General features: G+C 45.1%; 1 protein-coding gene across 8 annotated transcripts in view; it reads left to right on the top strand.

Moving 5' to 3' along the window:
- The window catches only part of TNS1 (tensin 1), a 461,328-nt gene that overhangs the window by 157,365 nt on the left and 276,068 nt on the right, over nt 1–27,895 (top strand). For all 8 annotated transcript variants that reach the window (XM_073545363.1, XM_073545362.1, XM_073545371.1 and 5 more), the window contains exon 3: nt 20,039–20,076. In XM_073545363.1, the coding sequence (XP_073401464.1) occupies nt 20,039–20,076 (38 nt within the window). The remainder of the gene's footprint in view (nt 1–20,038; nt 20,077–27,895) is intronic.

Genomic DNA, 27,895 nt, shown 5'->3' with positions numbered 1-27,895 from the left:
TGCTGCTGCTTTTAGTAAGTCTTTTATCTCTATTGCTGGATTCACAGTTACACTGCTCAGTACCGTTGTGTAATGTCCTCCTTGCTGCTGCTTTGTAATAATTATTTTATCTCACTATAATGCTGTACTCATAGCTAAACTAATCAGTATCGCTTTATAGTTTCCTCCATGCTGTTGCTTTCTAGTAAGTTTTATTTTGAATCTTTGTTTCAGCACTGGATTCACATCTGCACTACTCAGTATTGCTGTATAATGTCTTCTATGATGCTACTTGCAATTAAGTATTTTTTCTCACCAAATAGCTAAATTCACATCTGCTATGCTCATCTGTGTTATCTATTATGTTGCTTACTAGTAGGTGTTTTATATCACCCCAATGCTGGTTTGACATCTACAATGCTCAATAATGTTGTACAATGTCCTTCATGCTACTGCTTGGGAGACCATTAATCCCTGATATCTATGGTTGCGGTGTATGAGAGTCATCACACCCACCAGCTGAGAGACAACTGAAAATTAGAGAGTCTGCAGAGGTTTAGATTTTTTGAGAGTTGGTTTATAGGAATGCTCTAAATAAAGTTGCCTTACCCTGCAAGCAGCGCCCCCTGCTGAATGAGGGGAGAGGATGATTTAGTATAAAAAAAATGTATTGCTTTTCCTGAAGATTTCCTAAATCTCTCTAAAATCAGCTGTTTTTATTCTAAAAAAAAAAAAAAAAAAGTTGGCCTGAGGTGCGAGGAAAGATTTGGTGCAATCACAGTAGAAGGGAAAGTGTTGGGCTCATGTGACAGAATCTGGTCCAGGATATCCCCGTTGTTATGTCTAATCCGCTGTTATCAGCCCTATCAGCTCTCCAGGGGATGATTTTTTTTTTAACATTCCTCCTTCTTCACTCTGTTAGTTCTTCCTGGTCGTCAATCCCTCTCCCTCCCCTATTACTGTGCCGGATTGACTCTGACTCAGGGCCGGACTGGCCATTTAGCAATTCTGGCACATGCCAGAAGGGCCTGTCTGGTTGTGGGCTGCCTTGTTTGCTATGTTGTTAACAGAATCAGTGTTTTCAAGACACCCATACTGTTAAAAGTTGTGATGAAGCGCAAAGTCACTTACCCCAGCAGCCATTGGTGTCATTAGAAATATTGGTCTTGCTTTTGTTAATCCAGGGTAATATATCCCATCTGGCGCTTGGGGACGGGGACAACATGGGCCTATGGGATTTCAAATGCCAGGGCTGAATTTCAGCCCCACGCCGTTCCTACTCTGACTTATGATCTGGATTCGGTGACCACATCTCGGTCAGGGATGTATCAGACCAGAATCGTCGCCTGTGTCGACATCAGCGAGGGAGGAAGTAGCCAACTTCTCAGGTGAATTAAGCTTCAGTAGAAATCAGTGTAGCTGAAGGCTAGGGAGGGCACAGGAGGAGTAACCACAGCCGGGCCCTTAGTGGCCCCATAGTCTCCTCCACTAGATTAAAGGTCACCATCAGATTCTTGGTTTTTTACCCAGAAGCTTTGTGTTTTCTCTGTGGTCAAGAGCTTAGCTTCTGGGGTGATGCGGAGGGGGTGTGTTGGATTCCGGGGTGCGCTGGGGACCAGGGAGCGGGGTGCACTGGTGTCCGGGTTGCTCTGGAGACTGGGTTGCACCGGGGACCGGGGTGCGCTGGGGTCCGAGGTGCGCCAGGGACTAGGGTGCACTGTGGACCAGGGTGCGCTTGGGGACTGCGGTGCTCTGAGGGTCCAAGGTGTGCTTGGGACCGGGGTGCCCTGTGGACCAGGGCTCGCAGAGGTCCCGGTTGCTCTGGGGACTGGGGTGAGCTGGGGACTGGGGTGCCCCAGGGACCGGGGTTTGGGGTGCGCCAGGGTCCAGGGTGCGTTAGTGTCCGGGGTGCTCTTGGGGACCGGGGTGCTCTGGGGACAGGGTGTGCTGAGGGTCCGAGATGTGCATGGGACCGGGGTGCGCTGGGGACCAGGGTTCGCAGAGGTCCGGGGTGCTTGTGTCCAGGGTATATAGGGGTCCGGGGTGCTCTGGGGACCGGGGTTATAAATCTCCGTAATGACTGAAGAGATTAGGGAGCATTAAAAGGAAAGGGGAAAACCTGGCAATCCGGGGAATGTGCTGTTTACAGATCTGATTCGTTCACTTCCAAACAAGGCCTGGAAGCAGCCGCTGCCGCATGCTCCCTGCACATCGCCCTTTATGGCCCTGTTCATCTGACTTTACTCTCGCTTTAACCCCCGTTCTGCTGGAATGGGCATCTCCTATAACGTTGCGCCCCAGAACGCAGTTTTGCAATCACAGGTTGAAATTTACCAAATACGATTATGTGACAAATCTGACTCCATCCTTGTATTTTATACTTACAAAATATATAAACTGGAACCAAAATTGTGTCTTGATCAATGACATTCGGTATAGTGACACACAGTTGGGGGGGGGGGAGCAGAAAGATTAATGCCGGGGGCTGGCAAAGTCTATAGGGATGCAAACCTACACCTCCACCCTTGGTGTCCAACCCCAGAATATACCACTTCTTCTTGGAGTGGTGCGATGAGTGCCTGCCTGGTGCTGCCTATGCACAGTGCAGCAATCAAGATGGGCTTGTCAATGACTGCTGCACTCTGCATAGGCAGCAAACCAGCTGAGCAGCTAATGAATGAGGACAGCATCCACAAATCTGCACAAGATTGAATATATCTTTATTAGTTACTGAGAGCTTATGGGTATGTTCACACAGTGCGGATCCGCTGCAGAGTCGAGCATTTCCGTAGCAAAACTGCAGGTCTAAAAAAGATCTGCGGTTTTGCTACGGGTAAATTCACCTCCAGCCGTAATCATGTCAGATGCAGCAGCTGCCACTGGTGAAATGGAACCAATTAATAGATGCCGCTGACACTTTCCCGTTAGACGCAGCAGCCGCCGCTTCTCCTTCCAGGTTTCTTCTCTCTTTTCGGTCCGTTTCCGCATTGTGAGACCTAGAAGGGACGGCAGGAAGTTTGTATTGTCTCAGCCCAAATGGACCTTTCCTTCCCGGTGAAAGATCGGAAAGTGATCGCACGGCACAGTGATAACGCCAGTGGTCCATCACTGGCCACAACCTGACCCCAACTATTAACTCCTTAATTACTGCAGAAAAGGGAATGTAAATATACCGGCCGCTATTCCAAAACTATACAATTCAGAATGTTCTGGGGCTGTTAATAGTCCTCAGATGCATCCTGTATTATACCCCTGAGCTGCACTCACTATTCTGCCGGTGCAGTCACTGTGTACATACATTACATTACTGATCCTGAGTTACAGCCTGTATTATACTCCAGAGCTGCACTCACTATTTTGCTGGTACAGTCACTGTGTACATACATTACTGATCCTGAGTTACATCCTGTATTATACCCCAGAGCTGCACTCACTATTCTGCTGGTGCAGTCACTGTGTACATACATTACATTACTGATCCTGAGTTACAGCCTGTATTATACTCCAGAGCTGCACTCACTATTCTGCCGGTGCAGTCACTGTGTACATACATTACATTACTGATCCTGAGTTACATCCTGTATTATACCCCAGAGCTGCACTCACTATTCTGCTGGTGCAGTCACTGTGTACATACATTACATTACTGATCCTGAGTTACATCCTGTATTATACCACTGAGCTGCACTCACTATTCTGCTGGTGCAGTCACTGTGTACATACGTTACATTACTGATCCTGAGTTACATCCTGTATTATACCCCAGAGCTGCACTCACTATTCTGCTGGTGCAGTCACTGTGTACATACATTACATTACTGATCCTGAGTTACAGCCTGTATTATACTCCAGAGCTGCACTCACTATTCTGCCGGTGCAGTCACTGTGTACATACATTACATTACTGATCCTGAGTTACATCCTGTATTATACCCCAGAGCTGCACTCACTATTCTGCTGGTGCAGTCACTGTGTACATACATTACATTACTGATCCTGAGTTACATCCTGTATTATACTCCAGAGCTGCACTCACTATTCTGCTGGTGCAGTCACTGTGTACATACATTACATTACTGATCCTGAGTTACATCCTGTATTATACCCCAGAGCTGCACTCACTATTCTGCTGGTGCAGTCACTGTGTACATACATTACTGATCTTGAGTTACATCCTGTATTATACTCCAGAGCTGCACTCACTATTCTGCTGGTGCAGTCACTGTGTACATACATTACATCACTGATTCTGAGTTACATCCTGTATTATACCCCAGAGCTGCACTCACTATTCTGCTGGTGCAGTTACTGTGTACATACATTTCATCACTGATCCTGAGTTACCTCCTGTATTTTACCCCAGAGCTGTACTCACTATTCTGCTGGTGCAATCACTGTGTATGTACATTACTGATCCTGAGTTACATCCTGTATTATACTCCAGAGCTGCACTCACTATTCTGCTGGTGCAGTCACTGTGTATGTACATTACTGATCCTGAGTTACATCCTGTATTATACTCCAGAGCTGCACTCACTATTCTGCTGGTGCAATCACTGTGTATGTACATTACTGATCCTGAGTTACATCCTGTATTATACTCCAGAGCTGCACTCACTATTCTGCTGGTGCAGTCACTGTGTATGTACATTACTGATCCTGAGTTACATCCTGTATTATACTCCAGAGCTGCACTCACTATTCTGCTGGTGCAGACACTGTGTACATACATTACATTACTGATCCTGAGTTACATCCTGTATTATGCCCCAGAGCTGCACTCACTATTCTGCTGGTGCAGTCACTGTGTACATACATTACATTACTGATCCTGAGTTACATCCTGTATTATACTCCAGAGCTGCACTCACTATTCTGCTGGTGCAGTCACTGTGTACATACATTACATTACTGATCCTGAGTTACATCCTGTATTATACCCCAGAGCTGCACTCACTATTCTGCTGGTGCAGTCACTGTGTACATACATTACTGATCCTGAGTTACATCCTGTATTATACTCCAGAGCTGCACTCACTATTCTGCTGGTGCAGTCACTGTGTACATACATTACATCACTGATTCTGAGTTACATCCTGTATTATACCCCAGAGCTGCACTCACTATTCTGCTGGTGCAGTTACTGTGTACATACATTTCATCACTGATCCTGAGTTACCTCCTGTATTTTACCCCAGAGCTGCACTCACTATTGTGCTGGTGCAATCACTGTGTATGTACATTACTGATCCTGAGTTACATCCTGTATTATACTCCAGAGCTGCACTCACTATTCTGCTGGTGCAGTCACTGTGTATATACATTACTGATCCTGAGTTACATCCTGTATTATACTCCAGAGCTGCACTCACTATTCTGCTGGTGCAGACACTGTGTACATACATTACTGATCCTGAGTTACCTCCTGTATTATACTCCAGAGCTGCACTCACTATTCTGCTGGTGCAGTCACTGTGTACATACATTACATCACTGATTCTGAGTTACATCCTGTATTATACCCCAGAGCTGCACTCACTATTCTGCTGGTGCAGTTACTGTGTACATACATTTCATCACTGATCCTGAGTTACCTCCTGTATTTTACCCCAGAGCTGTACTCACTATTCTGCTGGTGCAATCACTGTGTATGTACATTACTGATCCTGAGTTACATCCTGTATTATACTCCAGAGCTGCACTCACTATTCTACAATTCAGCAAGCCTGTAAACAGACCTGTGAGTTCTTATTTTGAAGGGGCTGTAATTTTTCTTACGTCAGATGAGTGTGGACATTTTCCTAAGGGCTCATCCCCATTTGCGAATAAAAAAATGGTCCGACTTCTGGACTGTAAAAAAGGGTGGAGTGCTATGCGATCCATATGCAATCTGTTTTTTTTTCCCAGCCACTCTTTTTCTACAGTCATTTACAGGACCATTTACAGTGTTCTATGCCACAGAATGGTAATGTATCCATTTAAAACAGATGGAAAACGGATGGTCCGTTTTTGGTCCATTTTTTAATCGCACCCATTGACTTGCATTGGCGAAAATCGCAGCATGCTGCGAATTTTTTCTCAGTCCGATTTCGAATGGGAAAAAAAATGGCAAGTGAGATGTCACCCATTGACTATCATTGCACTCGTCCGCTTTGCTCTCCAGTGAGTATGAGCCCTAATGTTGATAACAGGAGCCAGCAGAACCCGAACCATCAGGGGATAATGAGAGATCTCCGCTCTGGAGCCTGTTACATTGGACAATGATACACTTTGGATGTAAATAGTTTCTGGACTTTCACTTTATTGTCCATTTGCAGATACAATTTATACTTTTCAGTTGATGACTCAATAAATCGATCTCATCCTGATGAGAAGTATTTTGCATCATTGGTAATAAGTGTTACTGTCCCTTTATTTGCTGTAGGTGGGGATAGGACAGGGGGGGGGGTGACACAGGGAGATTAACATTGGCCATCACTTTAACAGATTGTTATTAGTAAGCGGAAAAGGAACAAAGACCCCACCTAGTGTGAGCGGAGGAAACGCAACAATGAACTTGTGTTATTTCGTCGCTCTTCACCTCAATGGCCTCTTAAAGGGATAGTACATATATTAATATTCCGCATCAGAACATTTTTTTATGTGACTTTTTCTAATATACTGGGATTAGGGATTTGTCCCTGGGAATTTAAAGGGGTTCTCTGTTCCAAATCGATAAGTCTGCAGTCGCTGTGTGTCACTGCAAACTTATGGATCCTGTCTACAGCTAAAGAAAGTGTATTGTTATCCAATTTAGCAGGCTTCAGAGCTGAAATCTCACCCTCTGCTGGTTCAGTGTCTGCACACTGCTTGCCCTGTACATGAGCATTTAGGAAGCTTATTTTAATTACCAGTTATCATATGATGCAAGAAAAATGCGCAGTCCCTGCAAGGTAGGAGCTTAATTGAGAAGTTAATTGGTATCTGACATCAGAATTGATGGCTATACAATAGTAAGTACATCTCTGCTGTTTAGTGCATGTAACCAAGGATTTTCTGCCATAGAATGTGAACTAAGAACATTTAAAATTTTGCATTAATTTATTTTTTAATACATCTTTATAACTTTTTTTTATACAGAGCTCCAAATCCCCAGTAAATATACAGAATTACATAATAACATTCTGTGTACCTGAAGCCACCACTAGAGGGAGCTCTCTGCATACTGATCATAATCTCAACTCAATGATAAAACAGGTGGTGTCTGAGCTCCCTCTAGTGGTGTCTGCTGGCGGAGCAGAGATTTGACATGTCTGTCGGAGATGTCGTGAAGAGAGTTTACATTCCCATTGTCCATTTATGCAGTTTTGTTATTTTTTCTTTTCTTTCTTATTACGTCCTGCCAATTGCATCTTTATTATTATTATTGTTGTTATTATTTATTGTTATAGCGCCATTTATTCCATGGCGCTTTACATGTAAGGAGGGGTATACATAAAAACAAGTACAATAATCTTAAACAATACAAGTCATAACTGGTACAGGAGGAGAGAGGACCCTGCCCGCGAGGGCTCACAATCTACAAGGGATGGGTGAGGATACAGTAGGCGAGGGTAGAGCTGGTCGTGCAGCGGTTTGGTCGATCGGTGGTTACTGCAGGTTATAGGCTTGTCGGAAGAGGTCGGTCTTCAGGCTCTTTTTGAAGGTTTCGATGGTAGGTGAGAGTCTGACATGTTGTGGTAGAGAGTTCCAGAGTAGGGGTGATGCGCGAGAGAAATCTTGTATGCGATTGTGGGAAGAGGAGATAAGAGGGGAGTAGAGAAGGAGATCTTGTGAGGATCGGAGGTTGCGTGCAGGAAAGTACCGGGAGACGAGGTCACAGATGTATGGAGGAGACAGGTTGTGGATGGCTTTGTATGTCATGGTTAGGGTTTTGTACTGGAGTCTCTGGGCAATGGGGAGCCAGTGAAGGGATTGACAGAGGGGAGAAGCTGGGGAATAGCGGGGGGACAGGTGGATTAGTCGGGCAGCAGAGTTTAGAATAGATTGGAGGGGTGCGAGAGTGTTAGAGGGGAGGCCACAGAGCAGGAGGTTGCAGTAGTCAAGGCGAGAGATGATGAGGGCATGGACTAGGGTTTTTGCAGATTCTTGGGTGAGGAATGAACGGATTCGTGAAATATTTTTGAGTTGAAGTCGGCAGGAAGTGGAAAGGGCTTGGATATGTGGTTTGAAGGAGAGATCTGCGTCAAGGATTACTCCGAGGCAGCGAGCTTGTGGGACTGGGGAGAGTGGGCAGTCATTTACTGTAATTGGTAGGTTCGTAGGGGGGGCCACGTGAGATGGGGGAAAGATGATGAATTCTGTTTTGTCCATGTTGAGTTTCAGAAATCTAGCGGAGAAGAAGGATGAAATAGCAGACAGACATTGAGGGATTCTGGTTAGTAGGGAGGTGATATCTGGTCCAGAGATGTAGATCTGTGTGTCATCAGCGTAGAGGTGATACTGAAAGCCATGAGATTCTATGAGCTGTCCCAGGCCAAAGGTGTAAATAGAGAACAGCAGGGGCCCAAGGACTGAACCTTGTGGGACTCCGACAGATAGGGGGTGAGGTGAGGAGATGGTGTGTGCGTGGGAGACGCTGAATGTCCGGTCTGTTAGGTATGATGAGATCCATGATAGGGCCAAGTCTGTGATGCCGAGGGATGAGAGGGTCTGTAATAATAGGGAATGGTCCACTGTGTCAATGGCAGCCGACAGGTCCAGGAGGAGGAGGACAGAGTAGTGTCGCTTGCTCTTGGCGGTTAAGAGGTCATTGGTGACCTTAGTAAGGGCAGTTTCAGTGGAGTGGTGTGACCGGAAGCCAGATTGTAAGCGGTCGAAGAGGGAGCAAGAAGAGAGATGGGAGGACAGTTCAAGGTAGACGTGTTGTTCCAGTAGCTTGGAGGCGTAGGGGAGAAGTGATATAGGGCGATAGCTAGATACAGAGGATGGGTCAAGAGAGGGCTTTTTGAGGATAGGTGTGATGGAGGCATGTTTAAAGCTTGAGGGGAAAACACCAGTTGTTAGTGATAGGTTGAAGAGATGGGTTAGGGTTGGGATGAAGACTGTGGTGAGGTTTGGTATGAAGTGGGATGGGATCGGGTCGAGTGCACAGGTGGTGAGATGTGATCTTGAGAGTAGAGTGGAGAGTCGATCTTCTGTAATGGTAGAGAAGTTGGTTTTGAAGGTGGAGGGCTGGGAAGTCGGGGGGAAGGGCTCTGGGGGTTGTTGACCAAAACTGTCTCTGATGTTATCAATCTTCTGCATGAAAAATGAGGCAAAGTCTTCAGCTGAGATGAGTGGGGGAGGGAGGAGGTGCTGGGGGATGGAGGAGAGAATTGAAGGTGTTGAATAACTGTTTAGGGTTGTGAGACAGGGAGGATATGAGAGATAAGAAGTAGGTTTGTTTAGCTGTGGCGAGTGTGGTCTTGAAAGTAGTGAGGGACTGTTTGAATGCGATGAAGTGCTCATTGGAGTGGGATTTTTTCCATCTGCGCTCAGCAGCCCTGGAAGCTTGCCTCAGCTCTTTGGTCAGGCTGGTGTGTTGATTTTGCGAGTTTTGGTATGTGTAAGTGGGGCAGCGGATTCCAAAGCTACAGCTATTGTGGTGTTATATAGAGCGGCAGCGTCATCCGCATTGTGTAAGGAACTTGTATCTGTAAGAGGGAGGAGGGATTCAGAGAATGAGTGTAGGTCAAGGTGTTTAAGATTCCTGCGAGGGTGTGAAAGTTTGTGGGGTGGGGATTGTAGACATGGAGTGAAGAGGGAAGAGAATGTGAGAAGGTTGTGGTCAGAGAGAGGAAGAGGTGAGTTAGAGAGGTTAGATAGGGAGCAGAGGCGGGTGAAGATGACGTCCAGTGTGTGGCCATCTTTGTGGGTGGCTGTAGAAGACCATAGAGTGAGGCCGAAGGAGGAAGTGAGAGATAGGAGTTTAGTGGCAGCTGAGAGGGAAGTGTCAATGGGGATGTTGAAGTCGCCCATGATGATAGTAGGGATGTCCGCGGAAAGGAAATGAAGTAACCAGGTGGTGAAGTGGTCAAAGAAGGTGGTGGCTGGCCCTGGGGGGCGGTAGATGACAGCCAGTTGGAGGTTGGAGGGGGAGTAGATGCGCACAGAGTGCACCTCAAAGGAAGGGAGGGTAACAGAGGGTGGCAGTGGGATTGGGGTGAAGGAGCAGGTATCTGACAGGAGAAAACCAACTCCTCCACCATGTTTGCTGCTGGGGCGGGGGGTGTGAGAAAGGTGGAAGCCGCCATACGAAAGTGCAGTAGGAGAGGTTGTGTCAGAAGGGGTGAGCCAGGTTTCGGTGATGGCGAGCAAGGAAAGTTTGGTAGTAACAAAAAGATCATGGATGTAGGAAAGCTTGTTGCAGACAGAGCGAGCGTTCCACAGAGCTCCTGTTAGTGGGACTGGGGAAGCGGGGGCTGGGTGAATGGGTATAAGGTTGGAGAGGTTACGGAAGGTTGTGATAGCACGTGGATGGGAGGTAAAAATGACTGTGGGAATGTGGTGAGGAGGACCAGGATTTGGGGAGATATCACCAGCAGTGAGAAGGAGCAGAGAAAGTGTTAGCAGGTGGGAGCAGGAGAGGGCATGAGGGGGCTGTCTGGGATCTTTATGAAATTTTCTTTATAACTGACCTCCGTAGAGAAAAATATTGCAAGCTGTGATCTTAGAGATACCAAGATCCAACGAATAGAGCGCAATATTTAACCCTTTGTAGTGACTGGACCCTGCAGTTTGGGGGTTAATGCAGCTATTATTTCCAAGCTCTTTTTTTTTTAGTAACTTCCTTTCATTAAGTGGAATGTGGTGATTCAATTCCAGCTGCAATTATCTGAGTTCTGCTCCATCTGTGGCTACTGTATATGTGGAGAATTTCCTGGAGTCTGGTCCTGCGTCACCACGGCCGTCACATAGTACAGTAACATATATGGTCCTGTCCCTGCTCCTCCGAGCCCCTAATGCAGAACAGAAGCCGCGTCTGGATGTGACACCCCCGACCCCACAGAGGACATGACACCCCCGACCCCGCAGAGGACATGACACCCCCGACCCCGCAGAGGACATGACACCCCCGATCCCGCAGAGGACATGACACCCCCGACCCCACAGAGGACATGACACCCCCGACCCCACAGAGGACATGACACCCCCGACCCCGCAGAGGACATGACACCCCCGACCCCGCAAAGGACATGACACCCCCGACCCCACAGAGGACATGACACCCCCGACCCCGCAGAGGACATGACACCCCCGATCCCGCAGAGGACATGACACCCCCGATCCCTCAGAGGACATGACACCCCCGATCCCTCAGAGGACATGACACCCCCGATCCCTCAGAGGACATGACACCCCCGATCCCTCAGAGGACATGACACCCCCGATCCCTCAGAGGACATGACACCCCCGATCCCTCAGAGGACATGACACCCCCGACCCCGCAGAGGACATGACACCCCCGACCCCGCAGAGGACATGACACCCCCGATCCCTCGGAGGACATGACACCCCCGATCCCTCGGAGGACATGACACCCCCGATCCCTCGGAGGACATGACACCCCCGATCCCTCGGAGGACATGACACCCCCCATCCCACGGAGGACATGACACCCCCCATCCCACAGAGGACATGACACCCCCCATCCCACAGAGGACATGACGCAGGGTGACTGCACAGAGGAGCTTGCAAATTCCATCTCATTATTACAGTCAACAGACCAGGGGCAGCGGGTCACACATTGGCCACTTACACAAGACACGTTCTCTGCAGTTGCGGCCAAAAGTTTTGAGACCGACACAATTTTGTTTTTCATGTTTTGCGGTTCAGTGTTTTTTGCTCTTTTAGTCGGTGGTTTCTATAGTTACTGATGGACAATTATAAACATTCCATAAGTTTTTACACTTCTGTTGACAAATACATGAAGTTTCTGTAAAGCCTCAATATCCCCAGCGCTGCCCCATGTATTTTCCTTTGTATAAATGTGGATATACAATTTGTATAAACTAGGAGAATTGATGAACTTTTGATTAGATGATTCCATTATAATGTGATGTATTGATAACGTCTATGTCCTTTGTGTATATTTTTTAGCTTTCTGCAGGCCGCCCCGGTTTGCTGTGTGCGGCTCTTTCTCTGCTCGGCCCAGTAGAGGCCGCTTATAGTGCTCTGTGCCCGGATGGTATGGAAGGAGCGCTGGGCTGCGTCTAACCAAAACTTGTTATTTCCTGTGCTAAATCTCCATGCCTTATGTCAGGTGCAGCCGCTCAGACCAAGGACAAAGAACGAATTGTAAGGACAGGAGTGTACAGGGCAGAACATGCACACGGCGTGTTATAAAGTGCCCTCAATATTGCGGCTTTCTTGTGAAGTTGATTAAACGTGGCCCAAGTATCTGATTACAGTTTTAAAAAGCGTAAAACTCAAGAAAGTTGGAGCGTTGGCTGGAAAATGTCTATTTCTTTGTGCATTAACTAGTTGTTACAATCACATTCATCTGCATTTAACTTTTTATAGCTCCACATTCCAGCAGTACAGTTATAGATCCCTGCAGCTACCACTAGGTGGTGCTGTCTGAGTACAAGTGTATGCAGTAAGCTCCTGTCTCCCCCTAGTGGTGGCTGCTGGCAGCTAGAATGTGACAACTATGCCTTTAATCAGCTCTGTCTCGGCGCACTCTCCTTATCTGCCTGCCATGTTGTCCTGCTGACTATGTTCCTGCATTTATATAGATGCAGTGTGGACAAGAATGTAACATTGATAGAACTCCCTGCAGATAGATAAAAGGGAAAATGGCAGAAAGAACAGCGATTCCCAAGAAAGTAAAGACCATTGAACTGGACATGTACAGAGTATCGTCCTTTGGCATATCCAAAGTAATGGGAAAAGCTGAGAATGGTATATAGGACAGAATGAGGATACGTAATGTGTGATGGGATGGGAGTCTCCTGTATACTATGTGTGATGGACAGTAATCTCCTGTATTCTATGTGTGATGGGGTGGGAATCTCCTGTATACTATGTGTGATGGATGGGAATCTCCTGTATACTATGTGTGATGGATGGGAATCTCCTGTATACTATGTGTGATGGGATGGGAGTCTCCTGTATACTATGTGTGATGGGATGGGAGTCTCCTGTATACTATGTGTGATGGATGGGAATCTCCTGTATACTATGTGTGATGGACAATAATCTCCGGTAAACTATTTGTGATGGGATGGGAATCTCCTGTATATTATGTGTGATGGGATGGGAGTCTCCTGTATACTATGTGTCATGGATGGGAATCTCCTGTATACTATGTGTGATGGATGAGAATCTCCTGTATATTATGTGTGATGGGATGGGAGTCTCCTGTATACTATGTGTGATGGATGGGAATCTCCTGTATAATGTGTGATGGGATGGGAGTCTCCAGTATAATATGTGTGATGGATGAGAATCTCCTGTATACTATGTGTGATGGATGAGAATCTCCTGTATACTATGTGTGATGGATGAGAATCTCCTGTATACTATGTGTGATGGATGAGAATCTCCTGTATACTATGTGTGATGGATGAGAATCTCCTGTATACTATGTGTGATGGAAGGGAATCTCCTGTATACTATGTGTGATGGAAGGGAATCTCCTGTATACTATGTGTGATGGACAGTAATCTCCTGTATACTATGTGTGATGGACAGTAATCTCCTGTATACTGTGTGTGATGGATGGGAATCTCCTGTATACTATGTGTGATGGATGGGAATCTCCTGTATACTATGTGTGATGGATGGGAATCTCCTGTATACTATGTGTGATGGAAGGGAATCTCCTGTATACTATGTGTGATGGATGGGAATCTCCTGTATACTATGTGTGATGGACAGTAATCTCCTGTATACTATGTGTGATGGACAGTAATCTCCTGTATACTGTGTGTGATGGGATGGGAATCTCCTGTATACTATGTGTGATGGATGGGAATCTCCTGTATACTATGTGTGATGGATGGGAATCTCCTGTATACTATGTGTGATGGATGGGAATCTCCTGTATACTATGTGTGATGGATGGGAATCTCCTGTATACTATGTGTGATGGATGGGAATCTCCTGTATACTATGTGTGATGGATGGGAATCTCCTGTATACTATGTGTGATGGAAGGGAATCTCCTGTATACTATGTGTGATGGATGGGAATCTCCTGTATACTATGTGTGATGGACAGTAATCTCCTGTATACTATGTGTGATGGACAGTAATCTCCTGTATACTGTGTGTGATGGGATGGGAATCTCCTGTATACTATGTGTGATGGATGGGAATCTCCTGTATACTATGTGTGATGGATGGGAATCTCCTGTATACTATGTGTGATGGATGGGAATCTCCTGTATACTATGTGTGATGGAAGGGAATCTCCTGTATACTATGTGTGATGGACAGTAATCTCCTGTATACTATGTGTGATGGAAGGGAATCTCCTGTATACTGTGTGTGATGGATGGGAATCTCCTGTATACTATGTGTGATGGACAGTAATCTCCTGTATACTATGTGTGATGGACAGTAATCTCCTGTATACTGTGTGTGATGGGATGGGAATCTCCTGTATACTATGTGTGATGGATGGGAATCTCCTGTATACTATGTGTGATGGATGGGAATCTCCTGTATACTATGTGTGATGGATGGGAATCTCCTGTATACTATGTGTGATGGAAGGGAATCTCCTGTATACTATGTGTGATGGACAGTAATCTCCTGTATACTATGTGTGATGGACAGTAATCTCCTGTATACTGTGTGTGATGGGATGGGAGTCTCCTGTATACTATGTGTGATGGATGGGAATCTCCTGTATACTATGTGTGATGGACAGTAATCTCCTGTATACTATGTGTGATGGATGGGAATCTCCTGTATACTATGTGTGATGGATGGGAATCTCCTGTATACTATGTGTGATGGAAGGGAATCTCCTGTATACTATGTGTGATGGACAGTAATCTCCTGTATACTATGTGTGATGGACAGTAATCTCCTGTATACTGTGTGTGATGGGATGGGAGTCTCCTGTATACTATGTGTGATGGATGGGAATCTCCTGTATACTATGTGTGATGGATGGGAATCTCCTGTATACTATGTGTGATGGATGGGAATCTCTTGTATACTATGTGTGATGGACAGTAATCTCCTGTATACTATGTGTGATGGACAGTAATCTCCTGTATACTGTGTGTGATGGGATGGGAGTCTCCTGTATACTATGTGTGATGGATGGGAATCTCCTGTATACTATGTGTGATGGATGGGAATCTCTTGTATACTATGTGTGATGGACAGTAATCTCCTGTATACTATGTGTGATGGACAGTAATCTCCTGTATACTGTGTGTGATGGGATGGGAGTCTCCTGTATACTATGTGTGATGGATGGGAGTCTCCTGTATACTATGTGTGATGGATGGGAGTCTCCTGTATACTATGTGTGATGGATGGGAATCTCTTGTATACTATGTGTGATGGACAGTAATCTCCTGTATACTATGTGTGATGGACAGTAATCTCCTGTATACTGTGTGTGATGGGATGGGAGTCTCCTGTATACTATGTGTGATGGATGGGAATCTCCTGTATACTATGTGTGATGGATGGGAATCTCTTGTATACTATGTGTGATGGATAGTAATCTCCTGTATACTATGTGTGATGGACAGTAATCTCCTGTATACTGTGTGTGATGGGATGGGAGTCTCCTGTATACTATGTGTGATGGATGGGAGTCTCCTGTATACTATGTGTGATGGATGGGAGTCTCCTGTATACTATGTGTGATGGATGGGAATCTCCTGTATACTATGTGTGATGGACAGTAATCTCCTGTATACTATGTGTGATGGACAGTAATCTCCTGTATACTGTGTGTGATGGGATGGGAGTCTCCTGTATACTATGTGTGATGGATGGGAATCTCCTGTATACTATGTGTGATGGATGGGAATCTCCTGTATACTATGTGTGATGGATGGGAATCTCTTGTATACTATGTGTGATGGACAGTAATCTCCTGTATACTATGTGTGATGGATGGGAATCTCCTGTATACTATGTGTGATGGATGGGAATATCCTGTATACTATGTGTGATGGATGGAAATCTCTTGTATACTATGTGTGATGGACAGTAATCTCCTGTATACTGTGTGTGATGGGATGGGAGTCTCCTGTATACTATGTGTGATGGATGGGAATCTCCTGTATACTATGTGTGATGGATGGGAATCTCTTGTATACTATGTGTGATGGACAGTAATCTCCTGTATACTATGTGTGATGGACAGTAATCTCCTGTATACTGTGTGTGATGGATGGGAGTCTCCTGTATACTATGTGTGATGGATGGGAATCTCCTGTATACTATGTGTGATGGATGAGAATCTCCTGTATACTATGTGTGATGGATGAGAATCTCCTGTATACTATGTGTGATGGATGAGAATCTCCTGTATACTATGTGTGATGGATGAGAATCTCCTGTATACTATGTGTGATGGATGAGAATCTCCTGTATACTATGTGTGATGGATGAGAATCTCCTGTATACTATGTGTGATGGATGAGAATCTCCTGTATACTATGTGTGATGGAAGGGAATCTCCTGTATACTATGTGTGATGGAAGGGAATCTCCTGTATACTATGTGTGATGGACAGTAATCTCCTGTATACTATGTGTGATGGACAGTAATCTCCTGTATACTGTGTGTGATGGGATGGGAATCTCCTGTATACTATGTGTGATGGATGGGAATCTCCTGTATACTATGTGTGATGGATGGGAATCTCCTGTATACTATGTGTGATGGATGGGAATCTCCTGTATACTATGTGTGATGGAAGGGAATCTCCTGTATACTATGTGTGATGGACAGTAATCTCCTGTATACTATGTGTGATGGAAGGGAATCTCCTGTATACTGTGTGTGATGGATGGGAATCTCCTGTATACTATGTGTGATGGACAGTAATCTCCTGTATACTATGTGTGATGGACAGTAATCTCCTGTATACTGTGTGTGATGGGATGGGAATCTCCTGTATACTATGTGTGATGGATGGGAATCTCCTGTATACTATGTGTGATGGATGGGAATCTCCTGTATACTATGTGTGATGGAAGGGAATCTCCTGTATACTATGTGTGATGGACAGTAATCTCCTGTATACTATGTGTGATGGAAGGGAATCTCCTGTATACTGTGTGTGATGGATGGGAATCTCCTGTATACTATGTGTGATGGACAGTAATCTCCTGTATACTATGTGTGATGGACAGTAATCTCCTGTATACTGTGTGTGATGGGATGGGAGTCTCCTGTATACTATGTGTGATGGATGGGAATCTCCTGTATACTATGTGTGATGGATGGGAATCTCCTGTATACTATGTGTGATGGATGGGAATCTCCTGTATACTATGTGTGATGGAAGGGAATCTCCTGTATACTATGTGTGATGGACAGTAATCTCCTGTATACTATGTGTGATGGACAGTAATCTCCTGTATACTGTGTGTGATGGGATGGGAGTCTCCTGTATACTATGTGTGATGGATGGGAATCTCCTGTATACTATGTGTGATGGACAGTAATCTCCTGTATACTATGTGTGATGGATGGGAATCTCCTGTATACTATGTGTGATGGATGGGAATCTCCTGTATACTATGTGTGATGGAAGGGAATCTCCTGTATACTATGTGTGATGGACAGTAATCTCCTGTATACTGTGTGTGATGGGATGGGAGTCTCCTGTATACTATGTGTGATGGATGGGAATCTCCTGTATACTATGTGTGATGGATGGGAATCTCCTGTATACTATGTGTGATGGATGGGAATCTCTTGTATACTATGTGTGATGGACAGTAATCTCCTGTATACTATGTGTGATGGACAGTAATCTCCTGTATACTGTGTGTGATGGGATGGGAGTCTCCTGTATACTATGTGTGATGGATGGGAATCTCCTGTATACTATGTGTGATGGATGGGAATCTCTTGTATACTATGTGTGATGGACAGTAATCTCCTGTATACTATGTGTGATGGACAGTAATCTCCTGTATACTGTGTGTGATGGGATGGGAGTCTCCTGTATACTATGTGTGATGGATGGGAATCTCCTGTATACTATGTGTGATGGATGGGAATCTCCTGTATACTATGTGTGATGGATGGGAATCTCTTGTATACTATGTGTGATGGACAGTAATCTCCTGTATACTATGTGTGATGGATGGGAATCTCCTGTATACTATGTGTGATGGATGGGAATATCCTGTATACTATGTGTGATGGATGGAAATCTCTTGTATACTATGTGTGATGGACAGTAATCTCCTGTATACTGTGTGTGATGGGATGGGAGTCTCCTGTATACTATGTGTGATGGATGGGAATCTCCTGTATACTATGTGTGATGGATGGGAATCTCTTGTATACTATGTGTGATGGACAGTAATCTCCTGTATACTATGTGTGATGGACAGTAATCTCCTGTATACTGTGTTTGATGGATGCGAGTCTCCTGTATACTATGTGTGATGGATGGGAATCTCCTGTATACTATGTGTGATGGATGGGAATCTCCTGTATACTATGTGTGATGGATGGGAATCTCTTGTATACTATGTGTGATGGACAGTAATCTCCTGTATACTATGTGTGATGGATGGAAATCTCCTGTATACTATGTGTGATGGATGGGAATCTCTTGTATACTATGTGTGATGGATGGAAATCTCTTGTATACTATGTGTGATGGATGGGAATCTCTTGTATACTATGTGTGATGGACAGTAATCTCCTGTATACTATGTGTGATGGATGGGAATCTCTTGTATACTATGTGTGATGGACAGTAATCTCCTGTATACTATGTGTGATGGATGGGAATCTCCTGTATACTATGTGTGATGGATGGGAATCTCCTGTATACTATGTGTGATGGATGGAAATCTCTTGTATACTATGTGTGATGGATGGGAATCTCTTGTATACTATGTGTGATGGACAGTAATCTCCTGTATACTATGTGTGATGGATGGGAATCTCCTGTATACTATGTGTGATGGATGGGAATCTCTTGTATACTATGTGTGATGGGATGGGAATCTCCTGTATACTATGTGTGATGGATGGGAATCTGTTGTATACTATGTGTGATGGACAGTAATCTCCTGTATACTATGTGTGATGGGATGGGAATCTCCATGTGATAAGATTCTGCTGTGTAGATTCTGTGTGATAACAAAGTTTCTGAAGAAACACAAATATAACTTTGTCACACCATGCCTGAGGAGCTGCCTTGTAACCTCAGTTATTTTATTTTTGTTAACATTTAAAAGGTACCATAACTACAAGACTGTTTTGTTTTTCACACTGAGAGCATGATTTGCTCTGTGTGATGAGATGGGGATCTCCTTCATGTACTTTGTGTGTATATATTCGTGCGATGTGTTACACATTAGATTACAGGAGAGATGGACTGAGAAATCCGTGGCACAGGGGGTGATGCAGACACACAGGGGACGGAGGGATGATTGGGACGGAGGGATGAAGGCGAGCAGGAGTGATCCCTCTGTGGACAGATTCCGGGATCTTTGTGTTTGTGACTCTTGTGCTACATTGCATCAGTTCAGCATTTTCTATATGGGTCAGTGATTGTGAGCCGGGTCCTAATAATCCAGGAAGGGACACAGATTTGTATCATTTCTCAAACTCTCTGTAGCCGGATTCCTGGGGCGCGTGGGTGGGATTATGGAGCTTGTTTGTCTTCACATTTCCTCTAATATGGAGATGTGAGGCCCCCGGATCCTGAAGATTCACTCTTACTGTATAATAGAAGTAGTCTGCACCAATGGCTGTAGCGCCCCCCGCAGGGACCACTGAGGGGAAGGGGTGAGCGGCCAGCATGCACTCAATATTCTCTTTTTATTGGAGACGCTTTTACAACCTGACCTTCTTCTCTCTTTCAGTCTGCAGATTGTCATGTCACCGCAAGTGTGAAGCCAAGGTAAGAGCCCCCTGTCATTCCTGTATGTGCGGCCATCACACGACGGAGGAATCATCTCATATGTGACATTGTATTATGTGTTTGCTCCACTTCTCTTATCCTCTGTTTGTAGGAATCAGACGGCATATGATCAGGAGCACAGAACTGAGTATTAAATGGAATCTGTCACCAGGCTTATGCCGCCTAACCTGACAACAGCATAATGTACGAGCAGAGACCCTGATACAAGCGGTGTGTCACTGGGCTGCTTACTGCAGTTTTATCAGCAGGAGACTCTCTCTAAAAGACTAGTAAGCCTGCTGCCACATAGTCCCCCATATTCATGAGCTCTGCATAGAGCCCGCTCTCACCAGTGATTTGCAGTTTTCTGCCTACGAACAGTGTACATACAGCTGCCAACAAGTGGGGTGGGCGGGGTTATACAGAGCTCCGCATTCAGAGAACTGCTAGATCTGCAGCAGATAAAACTCTGAGTTTAAGAAAATTGCAGCAAACAGCGCAGTAAGTGATAAATTACTGGAATCAGGGTCTATGCCCCTACATTATGTTGCTTTCATGTAGGAGAGCAAAAATCTGTTGACAGATTCCCTTTAAGTAAAAGAAAGAGGGAAATCGGCTCCACAAGTAATATCCACTGAGCTCTGAACCTGCAGCTCCACAAGCAGCTTCTCAGAAAACGCATCCAAACTGGTTTCAAATGGTTAAAGTGAAATTGTGTCAAACAAAAAAAGGGCAAATAATCAGTATTAAATATCACCTTCCATATTGTGTATACAGCTCCTGTGCAGTTAACACAGCTCCCGGGCAGGCGGCACGGCTCCCGGGCAGGCGGCACGGCTCCCGGGCAGGCGGCACGGCTCCTGTGCAGATATATGCACAGCAGGTTGATGCTGAACATGCTCCATTGTTGCAGACTGCAAACAGTCCCTGGGTACAGTGTGGTTATGTCTTATTCTCCTTCTTCTTGCTAACCTCCTCCAGAGATCTCTGTGGTCAGGGTCTTCCAGGGATAGTCACAGATAAGCATGTAACACCCTGTGGAGCATCTTGTACAGACATGTCAGTGTGAGAGAGGAGGAGGTGACATAAAAGCCTCTTCACAGGGCATCTCACTGAGCTCTGAACTTGCGGCTGCACCAGCAGATTTCCGGATTGCAGGGCTAAACTTACAGGGCTATCTAGAAGTTTTTCTTTGCTTTAAAGTTGCTTTACGTCCGCTGTTACCGGCCGCAGGAGACGTCACCGGGTTTCTCTAAACCTGACAAATTTACCCGGTTATAGAACAGATTTCCAGTCTTACGGTGTAAGTGGATTTATCGTTAACACTGGAAATACAGGGCATTGACACCTCTGTAACAGAAGAGTGAAGAAGAGCTGACATTTCTCTTTTTAACACTCTCCTAAGACTCCGAGGACGTTCACTCGACCTGCGGCCTCATTATTAATGTTTCATTTAGCGTGACCCGCCGACCCCTCCTAATAATTCTCAGACGTGGTCTCATCGGTCACGTTCTGCTGGCAGTGATACATTGGTCCGGGGTGTGAGTCTTACGGTCCAGACTCTGCATTCCTGCACATCTGTCATCTGATCAGTTCAGAGCGCAGCATCGTCGGTGCGCAGACCACTGACATGAGAGGTGTCTGCAGAGTCCTGCGCGGAGAAGCTTCCTGCATGTTTGCTGCTTTGCCCCTTTTTCCCCTGGAGCTTCACTATAAGAGACGGCTGAATAAAAGGAAGACGGCGCTATGGGGGGGGCAGTGTATATTGATTGCACAGCATTGACTGAGGAGGGGGGGGCTTTGTTTAAAACTTCATTTTTTCCCTGTCTATAGTCTTTCCTCAGCATTTTTCTCCTCTTTCTTCATGTGTTCAGTACTTTTTCTCTGTGTTATTTCTCATTTCTACCCTCTGTATTACATACAATTATGGACATCTATGATGATTTCTGTCCTGTGTGGATTGGATGGGTTGTTACCGACATCTGAGGAGAATTTCATGTCAATAGCACCTTTAGAAATACATTTACTTAGAAAATTGGTGAAGTGTTCAGTACTCATTTCACCCGCTGTGTCTGAGCATGAACCACATACTGCTATAGCCTTGGGAGTTTGCTGCTTGCCCTCATTCAGCTTCTCTGTTTAACCCAATATTTTATATTTTATAAAGTTGATATATTTGTGAGACATTTTGTAGCAACATTTTTCTTTTTTCTATTGGTTCATTTCGTCATGTTTGGGAGCATCTCACTTATTCAGCCAGATACTTTGGGTTATAGTAATATTGGTTGGTCATAATCAGGGGGCGTAAGGACCACAGTCTGGGTAGGTGGGTGTGAGGGGCCGCTGACGTCAGCACAAACTGGAAGTGGATGAGCGTCTCCGGATGCCCATTCAGCTGAAGTGTATTGCAGCGCAGAGACCCGTCAGGTCAGTGCGCAGCAATACGCGTTGCCAGCCTATCAGAGGCCAGCAGCTGGCGGCGTGCATGTGACCGGGGACACATGGCTGAGATGCCATGTGCTCCCGTCGCTGCCAGCTTCAGAAGAGGACGCTGTGCGGTGGGGGAGCGGAGGGAAGGGGAGTAGAATGGTTTATTTTTTTCTATGTATTAAAGAATCGTGGCAGAGCGGGGGACATATCTACCAGGACGGGGCCCAAGATAAGGGACATGTATACCAGGATGGGGCCCAAGATAAGGGACATGTATACCAGGATGGGGCCCAAGATGAGGGACATATATACCAGGGGAGCCCCAGTCCAAATCTTGCACCGGGGCTCGTCAGATTTTAGTTATGCCACTGGTCCTAATATTAGTATAAATCTAGACTGTACACACAGTGGCATGTAAAAGTTTGTGCACCTCTGGTTAAAATGACTGTTATTGTGAACGGTTAAGCAAGTTGAGGATGAAATGATCTAAAAGACCTAAAGTCACAGATGACACATGTCCTTTGTATTTTAGGCAGTATATATATATATATATATATATATATATATATATATATATATATATATATATATTATTTTATTTTTTTTTTTTCACATCTTTTAAGTTAGAAAAAGGAAAATGGGTTGATGCAAAAGTTTGTGCACCCTGCATGGTAAGTACCTAGTATCTCCCCTTTTTACAAGTATCACAGCTTGTAAATGCTTTTTGTAGCCAGACAAGTGTCTTCCTAGTCTTTTCTGAGGGATTTTCCTCCATTCTTCCTTGGAGAATTCCTCCCGTTCTGTGAGATTCCTGGGCCGTCTCGCTTCCTCTGCTATTTTGAGGTCTAGCCACAGATTATCAATGATGCTCAGATCAGGAGACTGTGAGGGCCATTGTAAATCCTTCATCTAGCGCCTTTTGAGGTCGTCTGTTGTGGATTGTGATGTATGTTTAGGATCATTCTCCATTTATAGAAGCCATCCTCTTCCTCTTCCTCTTTTCACCTTCAGCTTTTTTTTACAGATGATGTTAGGTTTGCATCAAGAATTTGATGAAATTTCATTGAATCCATTCTTCCCTCTACCCGTGAAATGTTACCCTGCCATTGGCTACAACAGAACCCCAAAGCCTGATTGAGCCTCCCCCATGCTTAATGATTGGCGAGATTTTCTTTTCCTGAAATTCTGTGCCCTTTTTTCTCCACACATACCTTTAAGCATTGTGGCCACAGAGATCTATTCTATCCTCTTTGGTCCACAGGACTTTCCACAATGTATCAGGCTTGTTTAGATGTTCTTTTTCACACTTCTGACACTGAATTTTATGGTGAGGACGCAGGAGAGGTTTTCTTCTGATGAGTCTTCCATGAAGGCCATATTTGAACAGGGGTTTTTGAACAGTAGAACAATGTACCAGTACTCCAGAGTCTACTAGATCTTTCTGAAGGTCTATTGCAGACAGACGGGGTTCTGATTTGCATCTCTAGTAATCCTACGAGCAGCTCTCACTGAAAATTTTGCTTGGTCTTCCAGACCTTATTTTGACCTTTACTGTTCCTGGTAACAGCCGTTTCTTAATTACATTTCAAACTGAGGAAAGGGCAAGTTGAAAACGTTTTGCCTCCACCATTTTAATTTTCAGAGCGATGGGCAGATATATATTTTTCTGCCTAAAGTACAAAGGAAATGTGTCATCTTAACTTTAAGCAACTTGAAAATGAAATGATCTCTAATAACTGTTCACTGTAACAGTAATTTTGAGCAGGGGTGCCCAAACTTTTACTTGCCACTGTATATGGACCCCTCTCGTTGTCACAGCAGGGTGTTTGTGCACGTGTCGCAGTATTTCTTCTGTAGGATTCCGGCTTTTCCTTTCTGGTGCTCCTCGAGGTTTGCAGTGGAGAAGCCTTACCTCAGCGCGCAGTCATCCAGAGCTGCATTCCTACAGCGGACCTGCTGACACACGACGGGCCTGCGACCTGTGAATTGGCTCTGAGAGACGCCGGAGTCTCAGTGCCGCCATCACTGGCATCTGGTGAATGTTACACAGAAATGGCACCAACCTGTATACAGTGAGACCCCCGGGGGTAGAGGGGGGCTCGGCTGCACACACAGGGTCTGTTTAAAGACTCGCCCCGACTTTGCACAACGCTGCCAGTGAATTTCTCATGGAATTACACATCTATATTTGGACGTTCGCACCCCCCCATATTAACTCTCAAGAATCTGGATGAAATTTGACATTTATATTATTATTGAGAAACTTCTCATACACTTTGATTTTCTGACCTTGAGAATGTCTAGTTAACCCTCTAGTGACTAAAGCCTGAAGCTCCACATCCCATCCTCTGTAGGTGTTAAATGTATGTTCACACACATCAGATTTTCTGTGACTGTAACCTAAAGGTTTAGTGGGTTTTCCCATCTCAGTTTAGATGCTGGTCCAGTGTCTGAAAAATGGGGTCCCCTTCCCTTGACCTCCATCTGGTGGTCGCTTTTCGTGGAGGTTACTGTGCAGCTCTCCTCTCCAGTGACTTCTGTGACCATTCCACAAATAGCTGAGAAACTCCCATAGAAGTCAATGGAGACCTGCACATATGCAGCAACCTGTCCCTCCTTGGCCACTAGATGGGGTCGGAGGACCTGTGTTCTGAGGACAGGCGGGGGCATCCAGCAACGCTCATGGCATATTCTCTGGAGGCGATAAATGTCTGACGGAGCCCCCTGTAATAGTCCAATCATAGCGAAACATAACACTTCATATAAATGTACTAGAGCTGAGATTGTGATCCCGCAAAACTGATCATGGTATGTTAGCTGTAGCTTTACATAGGACTGCAGGTAAGTCTTCCTAATCATAACGTGTCATCTGTGGCTTTACCATAGGACTGCAGATAAACTTTCTGATCACGATGTGTCCTCTTTGGCTTTACATAGGACTGCAGGTAAACTTTTCTGATCATGATGTCATCTGTGGCTTTACATAGGCCTGCAGGTAAATCTTATGGCCATGATGTGTCAACAGTGGCTTTACATAGGACTGCATGTAAACGTTCCTGGACATGATGTGTCATCTATAGCTTAACATAGTACTGCAGTTTAAACATCTTGGTCATGATGTGTCAAATGGGGCTTTACATAGGACTGCAGATAAATTTTCCTGGTCATCGTGTAAACTCTTGCTTTACATAGGACTGCAGGTAAATTTTCCCGACCTGATGTGTCATCTCTGGCTTTACATAGGACTGCAGTTAAATCTTCCTGGTCATGATGTGTCAACAGTGGCTTTATATAGGACTACATGTGAACCATCTTGATCATAATGTAATCTTTGGCTTTACATCAGACTACAGGTAAACCTTCCTGATCATGATGTGTCATCTGTGGCTTTACATAGGACTGCAGTGTAAACATCTCGGTCATAATGTGTCAAATGTGGCTTTACATAGGACTGCATGTAAATCTTCCTGGCCATGATGTGTAAACTGTGGCTTTACATAGGACTGCAGGTAAACATTCCTGATATAGAGGAAATCTGTGACTTTACATGGGACTGCAGGCGCAACCTCCTACACATGATGCGCAAGCTACGCAGCTCTAAAGAGTCAGTTGACCCATCCAGCACTGTTACATCTGTGTAATGCACTGTGGATCCCGTCCAGATGAGCATTTTTTATTGAGTTGTTCGACTTGCAGATCAAATGCTAATGAATATTTTCCAAGCTCTTCCCATCGTTACGAGTCCCGGGACGGATTCTTTACTGATGTATCTTAACTTCTAAGAAAAAATGTAATTAAAGAGCAGACGAGCCAAGAAAACCCAGCGGCCCCGCGACCAGGGCCCTCTCCATCCCCCCTTCTGTTTCGGGGCCCAGTGGCATCATGGCTCCTCATATACACTGACCACAGTGAGGATCGCCATCACCGTGAGCCATAGCCAGGAACATACACTCGGCCAAACTGCGTCACCCTCTAAATTCATGGAACGCTGGCCGGGCGCGACTCACCGGGCAGCAGGAAGCGACCACAGGAGGCGATGTTCTCTCTTACATTAACTTGTTTTAAAAGTTCAAGTAGTTTCCATTGGTTTGAGGTCTGACTAAACTTTCTTGCCCTGATTCACATGTAGGAGGCCACTGTCAGGATCCAATAAGGAAGGTGGCAAACATGGCCTCCATAATGTGACCACCACAAGCAACTCCACCAGCAGAACAGCGAGCGCAGCTCTGGAGTAAAATACAAGTTGCTACCCAGGATCAGTAATGTAATGTATGTACACAGTGACTGCACCAGTAGAATAGTGAGTGCTGCTCTGGAGTATAATACAGGATGTAACTCAGGGTCAGTAATGTAATGTATGTACACCGTGACTGCACCAGCAGAATAGTGAGTGCAGCTCTGGAGTATAATACAGGATGTAACTCAGGATCAGTAATGTATGTACACAGTGACTGCACCAGCAGAATAGTGAGCGCAGCTCTGGAGTATAATACAGGAGGTAACTCAGGATCTGTAATGTATGTACACAGTGACTGCACCAGCAGAATAGTGAGTGCAGCTCTGGGGTATAATACAGGATGTAACTCAGGATCAGTAATGTAATGTATGTACACAGTGACTGCACCAGCAGAATAGTGAGTGCAGCTCTGGGGTATAATACAGGATGTAACTCAGGATCTGTAATGTAATGTATGTACACAGTGACTGCACCAGCAGAATAGTGAATGCAGCTCTGGGGTATAATACAGGCTGTAACGCAGGATCAGTAATGTAATGTATGCACACAGTGACTGCACCAGCAGAATAGTGAGGGCAGCTCTGGAGTATAATACAGGATGTAACTCAGGATCAGTAATGTAATGTATGTACACAGTGACTGCACCAGCAGAATAGTGAGTGCAGCTCTGGAGTATAATACAGGAGGTAACTCAGGATCTGTAATATATGTACACAGTGACTGCACCAGCAGAATAGTGAGTGCAGCTCTAGAGTATAATACAGGAGGTAACTCAGGATCAGTAATGTATTGTATTTACACAGTGACTGCACCAGCAGAATAGTGAGTGCAGCTCTGGGGTATAATACAGGATGTAACTCAGGATCAGTAATGTAATGTATGTACACAGTGACTGCACCAGCAGAATAGTGAGTGCAGCTCTGGGGTATAATACAGGATGTAACTCAGGATCAGTAATGTAATGTATGTACACAGTGACTGCACCAGCAGAATAGTGAGTGCAGCTCTGGGGTATAATACAGGATGTAACTCAGGATCTGTAATGTAATGTATGTACACAGTGACTGCACCAGCAGAATAGTGAATGCAGCTCTGGGGTATAATACAGGCTGTAACGCAGGATCAGTAATGTCATGTATGCACACAGTGACT

This window comes from Dendrobates tinctorius, unplaced genomic scaffold (assembly GCF_039654945.1).
Source record: "Dendrobates tinctorius isolate UK_male_01 unplaced genomic scaffold, ASM3965494v1 ptg000143l, whole genome shotgun sequence".
Classification (NCBI taxonomy): domain Eukaryota; kingdom Metazoa; phylum Chordata; class Amphibia; order Anura; family Dendrobatidae; genus Dendrobates; species Dendrobates tinctorius.
This window is presented reverse-complemented; position numbering and strand designations above follow the sequence as displayed.